The sequence below is a fragment of the Sinohyriopsis cumingii genome, chromosome 2, assembly GCF_028554795.1.
Source record: "Sinohyriopsis cumingii isolate HCF-2022 chromosome 2, ASM2855479v2, whole genome shotgun sequence".
NCBI classification, from domain to species: Eukaryota; Metazoa; Mollusca; class Bivalvia; order Unionida; family Unionidae; genus Sinohyriopsis; species Sinohyriopsis cumingii.
In genome coordinates this window covers 165,514,422-165,529,045 of record NC_142962.1, presented here as the reverse complement: position 1 = coordinate 165,529,045, position 14,624 = coordinate 165,514,422, and the positions used below count along the sequence as shown (strand labels likewise).

General features: G+C 34.3%; 1 protein-coding gene across 1 annotated transcript in view; it reads right to left on the bottom strand.

The window, feature by feature from the left end:
- The window catches only part of LOC149806249 (voltage-dependent calcium channel gamma-5 subunit-like), a 56,785-nt gene extending 50,164 nt beyond the window's left edge, over nt 1-6,621 (bottom strand). The window contains exon 1 of the mRNA XM_089937581.1: nt 5,850-6,621. Coding sequence (XP_089793707.1) covers nt 5,850-6,045 — 196 coding nt within the window. The 5' untranslated portion in view covers nt 6,046-6,621. The remainder of the gene's footprint in view (nt 1-5,849) is intronic.
- Nucleotides 6,622-14,624: the final 8,003 nt, after the last annotated feature.

Below are 14,624 nucleotides of genomic sequence, written 5' to 3'. Positions count from 1 at the left end.
TTAAAATAAAATTACCCATGTGAGGCAGCTTTCGTCTCCACGGTGGACAAATGGCATTTGACAATGGGCAATTAGTGGAATCACTGCTTATTGACCGTAGGAAGATTTTTGATCTTGTGCATCACAATAACCTTGTTCATAAATTTAACAAATATGAAAGCGATGCTGCGTCATCAAAATGGTTTGAAACCAACCTTACAAGCAAATTCTAATTTGCCATAGTAAATGTCTACCTTCCAGAAGAAGAGTCAGCATCATGTGGACAACCACATAGTGTCCACTCGTCTTATTTCTATTCTTTCATGTTCTGCCTTTAAAAATTCGCAACTACATTTCCTCCTTCATTTTATTGTGAGAGTTCAAGGCAACCCACCAATTAAAGGCCTTGTAGCCAAACATTTTTGTGAGAGTTCAAAGCAACGCACCAATTAAAGGCCTTGTAGCCAAATACTTTTTGTGAGAGTTCAAGGCAACGCACCAATTAAAGGCCTTGTAGCCAAACATTGTTCTGTGAGAGTTCAAGGCAACACACTTTTTAAAGGCCTTGTAGCCAGACATTTTTTTTGAGAGTTCAAGGCAAGGCACCAATTAAAGGCCTTGTAACCAAACATTTTTTGTGAGAGTTCAAGGCAACGCACCAATTAAAGGCCTTGTAGCCAGACATTTTTTGTGAGAGTTCAAAGCAACGCATCAATTAAAGGCCTTGTAGCCAAACATTTTTGTGAGAGTTCAAGGCAACACACCAATTAAAGACCTATAGCCTGACAATACAAACCCGTTTGTTTGTACCCCGCTACCAATTTAAATAATGGAAACCTTTAATGTTATAAAAAGTTCAAGGAACTTAGTCAATTCATTCATTGATTTATAGTTTCTCATATCACGACTACAGATGTACATACATAAGTCGTCTGCTTCCGACATTTACAATGTCGAATCAAGCAAAGGAAAATAATGACAACTACAAATTTGCTTTTCATGTGGATTTAATAAGCGGTTTAATTTCTATGTTCATATATGCAAAAGGATATAATTCCAAACTCTGAACGTTATGTAATTTACGCAATTATTCAGCAGCTGCCGAACAGGATGAACTACGTCATTATGTCGTCTGATGGAAATAAACTAGCCTATATTGTACGCAATATGGCGCCGTGTTAGTATGGAAAGTCCTTTAAGCATGAAATGGTGCAGGGGATGCCAACATTAGTACCATTCTGATCACAGTGAGTTAGAAATTATAAATCAGTGATTCAATTGACTTAGTTCTGTGCACTTTTTATCACATTAAACTTCTCGTTATTGAAATCGGGGGGAGGGGGCACAAACAACCGGGGATGTAGAGTCAGACTATAGTAGCCAAACATTGTTTTGTGAGAGTTCAAGGCAACGAACCAATTAAAGGCCTTGTAGCCAAACATTGTTGTGAGAGTTCAAGGCAACGTCCCAATTAAAGGCCTTGTCTCCAAACATTTGTGTGAGAGTTCAAGGCAACCCACCAATTAAAGGCCTTGTAGACAAATATTTTTTTGTTCTGAATCAGAGTAAAGAGCTATTGCAAAATGTCATCACTACAAGGATTAGCACAGTTGGAAAATCACTCCAAAATGAAATGAGGGAATGCTATATATATACATTATTATATCATAACACAGATGAAAATTCATAAACTATTCTTCCTGGCTAGTGGTATGGTTCTCTATGAAAACTATTTCGCTGTAAATAATCAAACTTTAGGAAAAAAATTTTAATGTACTTATAAACACATTGTAGTCACTAATAAGTGTAGTAAATATGATTGTCTTTTGCTTATCACCATACAAAAAATACCAAATTAATGCATTATCTTTTACTAGGAAATATGTTTTTTTCATTAGCCACAGAAAAAGGACACGAGAGAGAGAGAGAGAGAGAGAGAGAGGAGGGGGTGGGGAGGGGTACCCTTAATGCGCTATGAGTTTTTATGTACATATGTAAATAATAGACGAACACAAGGTAGATTAGTTGTTGAAGTTTTTCTGTGTTACAAAAGCCGGTATTATTATTATTATTATTATCGGCAAGTTAAAGTAAAACTCAGTTTGAGAATAAAATCGTAGCTCTGGGATTCAACATGTGCCAGCAGAGGATCTCTCCAACTGGTTTAGGAGAGCTATCCACATTATAAGAGTTATCATATCCATGCATAACAACGGAGTTAATTTACCCACACAGTATGTTTAGAACACGAACTCGTGATACTCAGTATGTTTAGAACACGAACTCGTGATACTCAATATGTTTAGAACAAGACCTCGTGATACTCAATATATGAAAATCGACTTTCACACAATAGTCCAATAAATGATCACTCCTTTGCTAAGCTGAAATATATATGGTTGGTTGAACTAGTACGAGTCTAAATTGTTTTAGGGTCAAGTCCCATACGACTACGAAATGTTGGGATTTGCACCGAGACAAGGAAATCCCAGTTAAAGGTTGCATTATTTGTCTCACCACGAATATTTTAACCCTCGACTGGGACATATATTATTTTTCTCACCCAATTTTTTGCATTCAGATTAAAAATAACCCTGCACTTTTGCAACATAATTAACAGATTCAGCACACACAGTATTAGTCAGGTAGCATGATTACCTCTCACTTTATACAAAGGTCTTATAATCTTTTGTTAAAATATAATTACTGCTCTAAGAAGAGTCTAGCTATATATGCCTCTCTTTGACAAATTTAAGAATCTAAACTAAAATTGTTACGTGTTGAATTATTGTACCATCTTGGGCAACGCGCTAATGTTTGTAAACACAGCGCATTAATATGAATATGTTAATGAGGGCATTCGGATGACCTGACGACCCTAAAAACACAAGATCTACGCATGAGAAAACGGAATCATAAAACATTTGATATAATTACCGTATTGTCATATTTAATCGATGGATGTCATGTGAAAATAACAATAAGTATTTAATATCAGTATAAGAGTAACTTTAAACTTTCTTCAGTTCTAATTTAGAAAACGTTCAATGGTACGATACAACACTGGGTACCTAGCCTTAACAAAGTGTGTAATGACTATTTGGCGATTTTTAATTCATGAATTTCTTGGAAATTTATGTTTTCTGTCCTGGAATATGGCAAGTGTTGCTATTACTAATACAATGATACGCAACATGGAAATCTTTTTGTCAAATGGCGTGTGGACTAATGAATGAACCACTCTGATTGGCAAATGTAGGCGTTTTCATTTGCGATTGCATTATTATGTTTGACTTAGCTGGGGTTCATTTGGGGGTGTTTGTCAGATTTTGAAGAACGCAAGTCTGATATAGCATATACCAGGTTGTTTTCAGGTTTGCGGTAGCTCTTGAGAGAGTTTGAATATTTGTAGTCAGTCAGGTGTATAGCCTGTGTCTGGAACAGTGTTTTCAGCTTGTTTCTACCTTAATACCAAATAGCTTGACTTGAGTGTGTGTGTGTGTGTGTGTGTGTGTGTGTGTGTGTGTGTCTCAAAATGTTTAGGATGGTGTTTTTTCAAAGTTGGGGAGACCTTAAGTTGCTTTATTATGGAGGTTCTGTTTGTTATGTATCTGTTCTTGTAGTTTTTGCTTTTTTAATTTTACAACAACTCCGTCAGGTACATCATAAAAACAAAAGACAAAAGATACAAATTAAAGAAAATTGAACATAAAATATTATAAATTTTTATATTACATAGATGGCTAAATTGAAACATTTAGAAAATAAGAAAGCAGAACTAGAGGAATCTAGCAAACATACATACAAGGTGATTACATTAAGATCCAAAGCTAGATAGTATGGAAGCACGAAATGCTCTTTAAGTCTTGAAAAAAGAAATTAGGTCAATAAAGAAAGTTATTTTAAATAATGAGATGAATATATTAGACCAAACAGATATCTTAGAAGCCAAAAACAAAACAACAGTTTTATCGAATTGTACAAAAGTAGAATTCCTCAGCTTGATGTTAACGATATTCAGGAAACTAAAAATAGAACAATTTTTAATCACAATATCAAAGTTCGTCAAGGGAGATAATCATGTTAGGGTCTACTTACAATTAACGAATAATATACGGCTCTAAAACGGGTGGAAAATGGGACAGTTCTGGCTCAGATGGATTTACGGCAGAGGTCTCTAAATTCTTTTGAAAGCCTTTTGGGGATTTCTATGCACATCAATAAAATATGGATATTATATAGGTAAACCTTCAGATTTTCAGACTCATTGAGTAATCACATATCTACCAAAAGAAGAAAAAGACAGAAGATATTTTTAAATTTGGAGACATACATCACTCCTAAATATTGACTATAAGATTGCTTAGGGAGCTATTGCTACTAGGATTAAATAGGGAGCTATTGCTACTAGGATTAAATAGGGAGCTATTGCTGCTAGGATTGAATAGGGAGCTATTGCTACTAGGATTAAATAGGTTTTCCGTCAATAATCAGTGATATTCAAAAGACAACAAGGGCTTCTTTTTAAAAGTAGTTCCTGGCGCGTGGACACAATGACCGAGACAACCTGACTGAGATAAGAAAAGTAAGGTCAGCAAAAGAGCTAGATTTCTCAGTCGCATGGGTGAGAATGGAATATCGAGACAGTCTATTGGATAAGAAAATCATATGCGTGAGATGATGTCTCTTAAATAAAAGAGAAGCACAGGATTACTAAATATTGAGGAACTTTACTTCTTTGCCTTTAGATCAAAAACATATTGGACACAGTGGATTAAAAAATATGTGAATGGATTTATGACACAAAATTGGATCTTATGGGTTGAATTCCTCTTCGACAAGTTTTATTTGCATATAACTGTTTGCTTATTCCTACACTAAAAGTACAGGCATATTTTCCTATTTAGCTAATTATCCAAATTTTGGCGATTGTTTTCATAATAGATATTTCTTAATATTTTTTTTTTAAATTTTCGAATGTAGTACACGTCTTACACATAAATGAAGAAACTCTTGATGGTTTAGAGCTATTGTTACATATCTTCAGCTCGAATAAAATAAATCCACAATTTCAAGCTTTCGAAATCTAAAAAAAGGACTCTATTTGTCGATGGGAGATTTCAAACTAGTAACAAAATAGCGAATTTAATTTTTTTAAAGTAGTAACCGTGTTACTGATTCTAGTTCAGCCCTTAAATAGAAGTACTGTTACAAAGTTGCTACACGAGACAAGTGAATCGTGAACTCTCGATACGAGTTATATAGCACACGAGACAGTGAATCGTGAACTCTCGATACGAGTTATATAGCACACGAGACAAGTGAATCGTGAACTCTCTGTATGAGTTATAGCACACGAAACAAGTGAATTGTGAACTATCGGTATGAGTTATAGCACACGAGACACATTTGAATCGTGAACTCTAGATATAGATCATATAACATTTTTGACACAATTAAACCTTTGACACAAATTATACACAAAATTTTTGATACAATTAGATCTTTGACACAAATTATACACAACATTTTTGATACAATTAAGCCTTTGACACAAAGTGTACACAACATTTTTGATACAATTAAACCTTTAACACAAATTGTACATAACATTTTTTATACAATTAAATCTTTGACACAAATTGTACACAATAATTTTAATACAGCTAAACCTTTGACACAAATCGTACATAATATTCTAGAGAAAATTAAAGCTTTGACACAAAGTGTACGCAACAATTTATGTTTCAGAAATTTCGGAAAATAAAAGAAACGAGATATAAGGTCTTGTTATTATCATATTCATTGCGATTGCATATGGATACAATACGATACGAGAGAGAGAGAGAGAGAGAGAGAGAGAGACTTACCATCTTCCATTATCGTGCAGACTTTCCACAGACCCATTTTGATTGGGAAGGTAAATGTGAGGTTGCCGCCGTCGGTTTTGAACTGTTCTCGAGTGTAAAGCCACGAGTCTGTACCCACTGAAAGGGCCAAAACCGTCATGGAAATAGCCCCCAACACCACCGAGGCAATTGTCAATATGCGGGGTGTACAGTGCATGTTTACTTTTAATCCTTAGACTTACTCACCTGTGTAAAATTTATGGAAATCACAGGTAGCTAGCTATTAGCTACTTCTTGGTATTTTTCAGCGATATATGGCTATTATACTATTAACAGTCTTGCTGGACAAAATATATTAATCCAGACACCTGATAGTTTTCTTTTAACATCCATTTTGTGTATTTTGTCTACCTCAGCAGGTGAAACAGGACCTATAGATGCCGTGCTCTTGATAGTGTTTATCTGTCATGTAGATTAAGCACCAGTCCTATCAAAGAGTCGTTTATATAGGCTACACAAATCGTCCCAGTTGGGAAAAGCAGTCATGCTCCATGCTAAATCATTGTCTGTGTCTGTCAGCAGATATTATCAGAAACAATCCTGGTTCAGAACCGGCCCTCATATTGCTGTATCGATTATGCTTCTGTTAAACCTAACGCCAAAATTTATGATAGTTTTCCTTCCATATCGTAAAATATTGGCCGCGGACAAGACAGGCCTCTGCAGTTCCTTTCAATCGACACTAACTCTTAAATACATAATAATCCCCTGTAACTGGTTTCGATATTTTTTTATAAAGAGGCTATGTATTCTGTAAACCAGACTGCCTTCATAAAGAGGCTATTTATTCTGTAAACCAGACTATCTTCATAGTACTTTATCTAGGTAATGACTCTTGGGATTGTTATTTAATAATAGTACGTTTTCTGCAACTATTTAATTACACGGCCTCCTCTGCAACTTCAGGTAGGGATCGATATTACTCGGCGAGTTACAGTTAATGTTTAGCTTTTTCGTTCCTTTGAAGATTTGTTCACATTGTATTAAATTTGTTAGCTAAAAATTTGCAGATCAAAACAGAACCACTATTTAACATTCTATCTGTGTATAACTGTTTTCTTATGTTCCAAGTAAAAAGAATGACAAAATTTCACATTTTACGACCTAAAGCAAATAATATCGTGATTTCAATGCAAGCTTAAGACAATGCATTTTTTAAAAAGAATCCTCACTAATAATCAACAATATGTAGAATCGAGTAGTTGCTGGAAGTAATTTTGGACACGAATCAGAAAATGTTGCAAATGATACGTATAGCGCTAAACTTAGAATGTCAATAACTATCTCGTCTTCCATTCTCATTGAAAAAGAAATTATTCCAAGAACACGTGACGGGATGTGTTGTCTTCGTGACAAACTAAAGTTACAACTACACTTTCATTTTGAAGGAAAACGTTTCATGTCAGATTTTAAAGGATCTGATAAGTTTTGTTTATCGTTACAATATACGACCGTCAGTTCACGACACATGCCATAAATGCTCGTGTGTACAAAACATCTTTCGTGTTTTTCCTTCTTTACAAGCTTAACGCCATTCGCAAAGTAAACAATGCAACTATAAGCACTTGGTTGCTCTATCCGCCTCTAGATTTATATGAAATTATATAATGTTTAAGCTTAACGCCTATAGATTTACATTAAATATGTAATGCTCAAGCCCGACGCCACTCGATTTACATGAAACGTGTAATGCTCAAGCCTAACGCCTATAGATTTACATTAAATATGTAATGCTCAAGCCTGACGCCACTCGATTTACATGAAACGTGTAATGCTCAAGCCTGACGCCACTCGATTTACATGAAACATGTAATGCTCAAGCCTAACGCCTATAGATTTACTCGAAACATGTAATGCTCAAGCCTAACGCCTATAGATTTACATGAAATATGTAATGCTCAAGCCTGACGCCTATAGATTTACATGAAACGTGTAATGCTCAAGCCTGACGCCTATAGATTTACATGAAATATGTAATGCTCAAGCCTGACGCCTATAGATTTACATGAAACGTGTAATGCTCAAGCCTGACGCCTATAGATTTACATGAAATATGTAATGCTCAAGCCTAACGCCTATAGATTTACATGAAACATGTAATGCTCAAGCCTGACGCCAATCGATTTACATGAAACGTGTAATGCTCAACCTTAACGCCAATGCAATGTTCTTTACTTTTGTTACAAACAAGGATATAGGTATTCGTATTAGACCCGAGTACAATCTGTTGAACTTTACGTCACGCATTTTACACCTGGGATCTGAATATTCATCCCGGTCAATACGAGTGTCTCCTGCGGGCAAGTAAACATCTTGCCAGTGCTGATGCTTCTTCCTTGAGTATCATCTTTTGTCTAACCTATCTCTCCAGGTTGAAATGAACATGATTTAGTATGCACAACAAATGTGCGACTCAACTCTGTCTGTCTCTCTGAGGCGATAAACACTCATGTTGAAGTGAGTATAATTTAGTATGCATAACCAGTGTTAGATTAAGTTAACTCTCTCTCTCTCTCTCTCTCTCTCTCTCTCTCAGGTTAAAGTGAACGTGATTTGGTTTGCACATTCAGTGCTCGAATGAACTCTTTCTGCAGCGTCAATCACATAAGTTGAAGTGAGCGTGTTTTAGTATGCAAGATCAGTGTGCGATTGAAATTTTCCTGCAGCGTGAGTCAACCAGGTTAAAGCGAGCGTGATTTAAAACGGAAAACCAGTGTGCGATTGTTATTTCGCAAACTCCACCGATTTTAGAATATTCATTTGGACTTCGTGTGATGTAAAGTTTCCTGACCTTAGGTTCATTATTACTATTATGCAACAAAAAGGGACACCAGCATGTGGCATACCGCCATCTCTTTGTATGTCTGCTCTAACGATGTCATGAAATCTTATCATGTTACATAAATATGATAATGTCAACGAGGCCTTATTGAAATGTTACATAAATATTATAATCTCAAGGAGGCCTTATTTAAATAGCATCATGTTACATAAATATAATAGTCAACGAGGCCTTGTTTTTAATATTATCTTGTTACATAAATACTATAATGTCAAGAGGTCTTATTTAAATAGCATCATGTTACATTTATAAATATAATAATGTCAAGGAGGCCTTATTACAATATTATCGTGTTACATAAATATAACGTCAAAGAGGCCTTGTTTAAATGGCATAGTGTTACGTTAATATAATAATGTCAAGGAGGCCTTAATGAAATGTTATCGTGTTACACAATATTATAATGTCAAGGAGAGCTTATTTAACTATTATCGTGCTACATAAATATTATAATGTCAAGGAGAGCTTATTTAAATATTATCGTGTTACAAAATAGTATAATGTCAAGGAAGGCTTATTTAAATGGCATCGTGTTACATAAATATAATAATTTCAAAGAGGCCTTATTTAAATATTATCGTGTTACAGAAATACTATAATGTCAAGGAGGCCTTATTTAAATATTATCGTGTTACATAAATATTTTAATCTCAAGGAGGCCTTATTTAAATATTATCGTGTTACATAAATATTTTAATCTCAAGGAGGCCTTATTTAAATGGAGCCGTGTTACATAAATATAATAATGTCAAGAAGGCCTTATTTAAATATTATAGTGTTACATAAATATTTTAATCTCAAGGAGGCCTTATTTCAATAGGATCATGTTACATTTATAAATAAAATAATATCAAGGAGGCCTTATTTGAATGGATCGCGTTACATAAATATAATCATGTCACGGGAGATTTATTATGATAGATATTATAATTAATGGAAACAGAAAGACCCTCGTGAATTTGTATGAGTATAACTATGATAATCATAGCTTTTTTAGAAATCTAAAGGAAAAGTTTTGTATTTTACAATTCATCAATTATAATGTGTGGAGATTGGAATTCTGTTAAAAACCTAGATTTAGATACTTGTAATATTTTAGATGACAAACACCGACCGTCTAGGGAAGCAATCCAAGACCAGAAAAACGAACAAGAATTAATTGACCCCTGGATAAATTCCAATCAAGACTTAAAGATGTATACCTGAAGGCAAAAATCTCCCTTGAAAGTAGATTAAATTACTTTCTTGTCTGTGATGATATCTCTATGAATACCACTGATGCACTTATCTTACCAAAGTACAGGACTGATCATTCAGCTATTGTTTTGAGTGTGGCTTTTCCAATGTGTCCAAGGGGAAAAGGATATTGGAAATTCGATGTTCAGCTGTTTAGGAACAATAATTTTATTGACTTTGTCAAACAGCTATGTGTAACTGACAATGTAAATGAATATTACGTAGGCGGAAATAAAGAGGTCTTTCTCCATGTTTCTCTTTCCTGTAATGATCAAACGTTCTTTAAAATTGCGAAAAAGAAGATAAGATCCAAAACTATGTATTATTCTGTTATGAAAACAAAAGACAAAAGATCCAAATTAAAGAAAATTGAACATAAAATATTATAAATTTTTATATTACATTGATGGCTAAATTGAAACATTTAGAAAATAAGAAAGCAGAACTAGAGGAATCTAGCAAACATACATACAAGGTGATTACATTAAGATCCAAAGCTAGATAGTATGGAAGCACGAAATGCTCTTTAAGTCTTGAAAAAAGAAATTAGGTCAATAAAGAAAGTCATTTTACATAATGGGATGAATATATCAGACCAAACAGATATCTTAGAAGCCAAAAACAAAACAACAGTTTTATCGAATTGTACAAAAGTAGAATTCCTCAGCTTTATGTTAAGGATATTCAGGAAACTAAAAATAGAACAGTTTTTAATCACAATATGAAAGTTCGTCAAGGGAGATAATCATGTTAGGGTCTACTTACAATTAACGAATAATATACGGCTCTAAAACGGGTGGAAAATGGGACAGTTCTGGCTCAGATGGATTTAGGGCAGAGTTCTATAAATTCTTTCGAAAGCCTTTTGGGGGATTTCTATGCACATCAGTAAATTATGGATATTATATAGGTAAACCTTCAGATTTTCAGACTCATTGAGTAATCACATGTCTACCAAAAGAAGAAAAAGACAGAAGATATTTTTAAATTTGGAGACATACATCACTCCTAAATACTGACCATAAGATCGCTTCAGGAGCTATTGCTACAAGGATTAAATAGGTTTTCTGTCAATAATCAGTGATATTCAAAAAATGATTTATGAAGGGTATATTCATTAGAGAAAATATCAGGCTATAAAATATCATTAATCAACAAGAGACTGAATATATATATGGTTTATTATTGTTAATAGACATTGAAAAGCCTTCAACTCAATTAGCTGTAACATTGTGGAAATAGCCTTACAATCTTGTAAAACCCGAGCAATATGTCATCTACCGGTAGTTCGCTTGGGTGCACCTGACTTCATAAAACCCGAGCAATATGTCATCTAGTTCCCTTGGGTGCACCTGACTTCATAAAACCCGAGCAATATGTCATCTAGTTCCCTTGGGTGCACCTGACCTCATAAAACCCGAGCAATATGTAATCTAGTTCCCTTGGGTGCACCTGACCCGTACAACAAAACAGACTGATGTCAATCAGAATCATGTTGATTCATGCGAGTAAACTTATTCTCACCAACCAAAATCTGCTTTACTCTATTGAAGACGTCGATAACAGAACATGAACAGACAACAATGTGATACAGTAACGTTGTACATGGCTTAATATGTCTATCTTTTCCGAGGTATCAGAACTGGTTTCTATTGTTAGGCGATGTATACAAAATTAATTATAGTGCATATGAGGTTTTCTTTCCCTGAGGATTTGGATTTCACATATTTCTTGTGTTTCCTGATGTTTTCGGTGTCAGGTTCCTTTGCAAATTCTACAGCCTCTAAAACTGAATAAAATAATTAACATGGAGATTTACATAGTTTTTTTAAAACATTAATGTTTACGTCTACCATGCACTAAATATAATAGAATATAGTCTCTGTTGTCAAAGGTTATGTCAGTGTAGTAAACATACTGAATTAAAGTAGAATATTGATTCTTTGAAAATACAAAGTACTCTTCAAAATTAAGATTCTTGGCATTAAAGACTTAAATTTATAGCGACATTTCAAGCATTATTTTGAACTAAGATTATGATTTGAGAATGTGTAACAGGAATTAATCGAGGAGTGTCTCATACGTCTGTGGTTGTGGAATTCGACGTGTTTCTGCCAATGAATACATTATTTATTGCAATTATTGGAATTTACACTGAATCGTATATTTGAGAGAAAATGTTTTAGTATGACAATATTCTATTACAGACCTTCTTTAATCTTTAATTTTCTATGCCGTGCTATGGTGGAATAAGTATACATTCTAACATTAATTTCCTTTTTCGTTTTTCAGATAAGAATGCGGAGAATGCTATTATGGGTCTTAATTGAGGTAAATTGTTCTGTGAGTAGTAGAGACATGACACAGATGTGATATTTGGAAAGCCTCTAATATGTTAGTTGTTTCATATATGTTAGCTCTAATGGCATGCTAATGCATCTACGAAGCGCCAAGGTGTTACACGTCGCTTTTTTCCATCATCTATCAGAGGCGTCTCTACAGCTGTAGCACAAAAATAAATGAATGAATTTTGTAAATTGCTTTTGACACATGTTGCATGCTGGTTTACATTGTCAAGAGGGAGATAAATAATCTACTTTTTGCAAAACGTCAAAAATTATCATAAGTCGAACAGCTTTTCTTGGTTTTCTTTTAAACTTACATCATTTATTTGACAGCGAATTCTGCTCTCTGAATCTGCATTTAATAAGAATGTCAGTGTACACAGATATTTACATCATAATACATTACGTTATTGCTTTCCAGATAACATCAACAGCTTGGTGAGTTTAGTATGGGCTTGGTTTGGGTTTCGTTTTTGTGAAATTACTTGATATCTTGTGTTTATTATTAAAAGATTAAACGAAAGAAATTCTGTCTTCCGTATATTATGCACAAATGAGATTTTTTGTATGTATCCAATAAATATTATTTTCAAATATTTCTAGCCCATCCTGTCAAATGTCACAAACACTCCATGATAGTATTATTTCGCTATCATGTATTTGTCATTCTCCAGTACGGATTCACTAATAGCTTGTTGAAGTCGTTCACGGGTGTGCCTTTCTTCAGTACTGACCACTGTTGAAGCCACATTTAGTCACGCACCGACATGAAAAAGTAATAATGGCAAGACCAGATTAAATGCACTGCCATTTCAGAAATGGACAATCTCAAATATGTGCCGGAATTCATTCTATTTGTGTTACTCGATAGAAGGTACATTTGTTTGCGTGTTTAACAGCACTCAATACGTCAGCTCGTGCATCTATAAATCTCATGTTATTGGAACAGAGCCTGAAGTCATCTGGCGCCTAATATTAACCAATCAAATGGTAAACTGTCTATTTGCCTGTAAGGTTCGACACACGAATCAGTCATTATATATATATATATATATATATATATATACTTCCTAGTTTAAACATGTTGTAAAATGTTTTGGAACCTTGATCTCGAATTTCTCTTAATATAGCCATTAGAGTAAGCCGTTGTTTAAAATCCTACTGTAGTATTGGCAGGGCTTAAGTGCTCTTTTAAAATCTCCTCAATTGTCGTTTTTGTCTTTTTTTTAAACAAGAATATTTGGCTTTCTCTTGTAATAAATTATTAATGGTCGAACTTTGTCTCCACCACAATCTGTACAAATTGGATATTGTCCTCGCACGCCTTTTCCACAGTACAGGCATGGTTTTGGACCAGTACCATTTATTTTGATTGATTGTAGCTTATGTAGGCCGCAAAATTCTTTATAACAGTTCTTGTTGCGAAATTCATTTGACCCCTGAAGTAGCCACTTACATTTATTTAAGCCAACCTGAAGTACACAAGTCATATTACTGTAACAAAACTTATAAATGACCATCAAGACATTACCGGAACATCCGTAAAGTAATCCCATATCAGATGCTGATTTAGACCGTCTCAAAAATGACACTTAAAAAGCAGCATTGGAAAAATAAACAAAAAACTCGTTTCACACAAGTACTTCAAGAAATAAAAAATCGACCACTCTTGCTAAGGCTGACAACTAAAAGAGATAAATTCACCAGAGATAATTTTGTGAAAAATTGAATGAGTGAGTATCAGCTGCAGTCTGGAAAAACCGGAAAGTATCCAAAGTCAAATGCTGAGCTTGAACGTCTACAAAAAACATACTGATTCACTCAGACAAGAAAAATTGCAATTGAAGTTGATTAATTCATCGTTTGAAAGCTTAAAAAAACTTTTCAATGGGTCCCTCAAAACGCAAAAAGCAATTTGAAACAGATACATTTTGCATAATAATCCAATTTAAAATAATTGTAGAGTGCCAGGTGCTGTTTAGGCACGCTGTTGATGCTGAGAAACTTGTTGAACCTTACTTATCCATAAAACCTCGTATTGTTTTGTTAAATGATAATATTGAATTACTCGTTGATCAGATACGTCAATAATATGGTAATCTCGTTCATGAATACACATCAGTTGGTTCTGGATGGGTTTTCATTGAGATTTTAAAAATATTAGTTCATGTTCATAAATACGACCCTTTGCGTATAGGTAATTTTACCGTGCTCCCAGAAAAATAATTAAGAACACACAGTGTTGCATAAATGTTGTTTCAGGTGATAATAAGTGTATCAAATGGCAAATACCAGCAGCAAATTTTCCTGCCT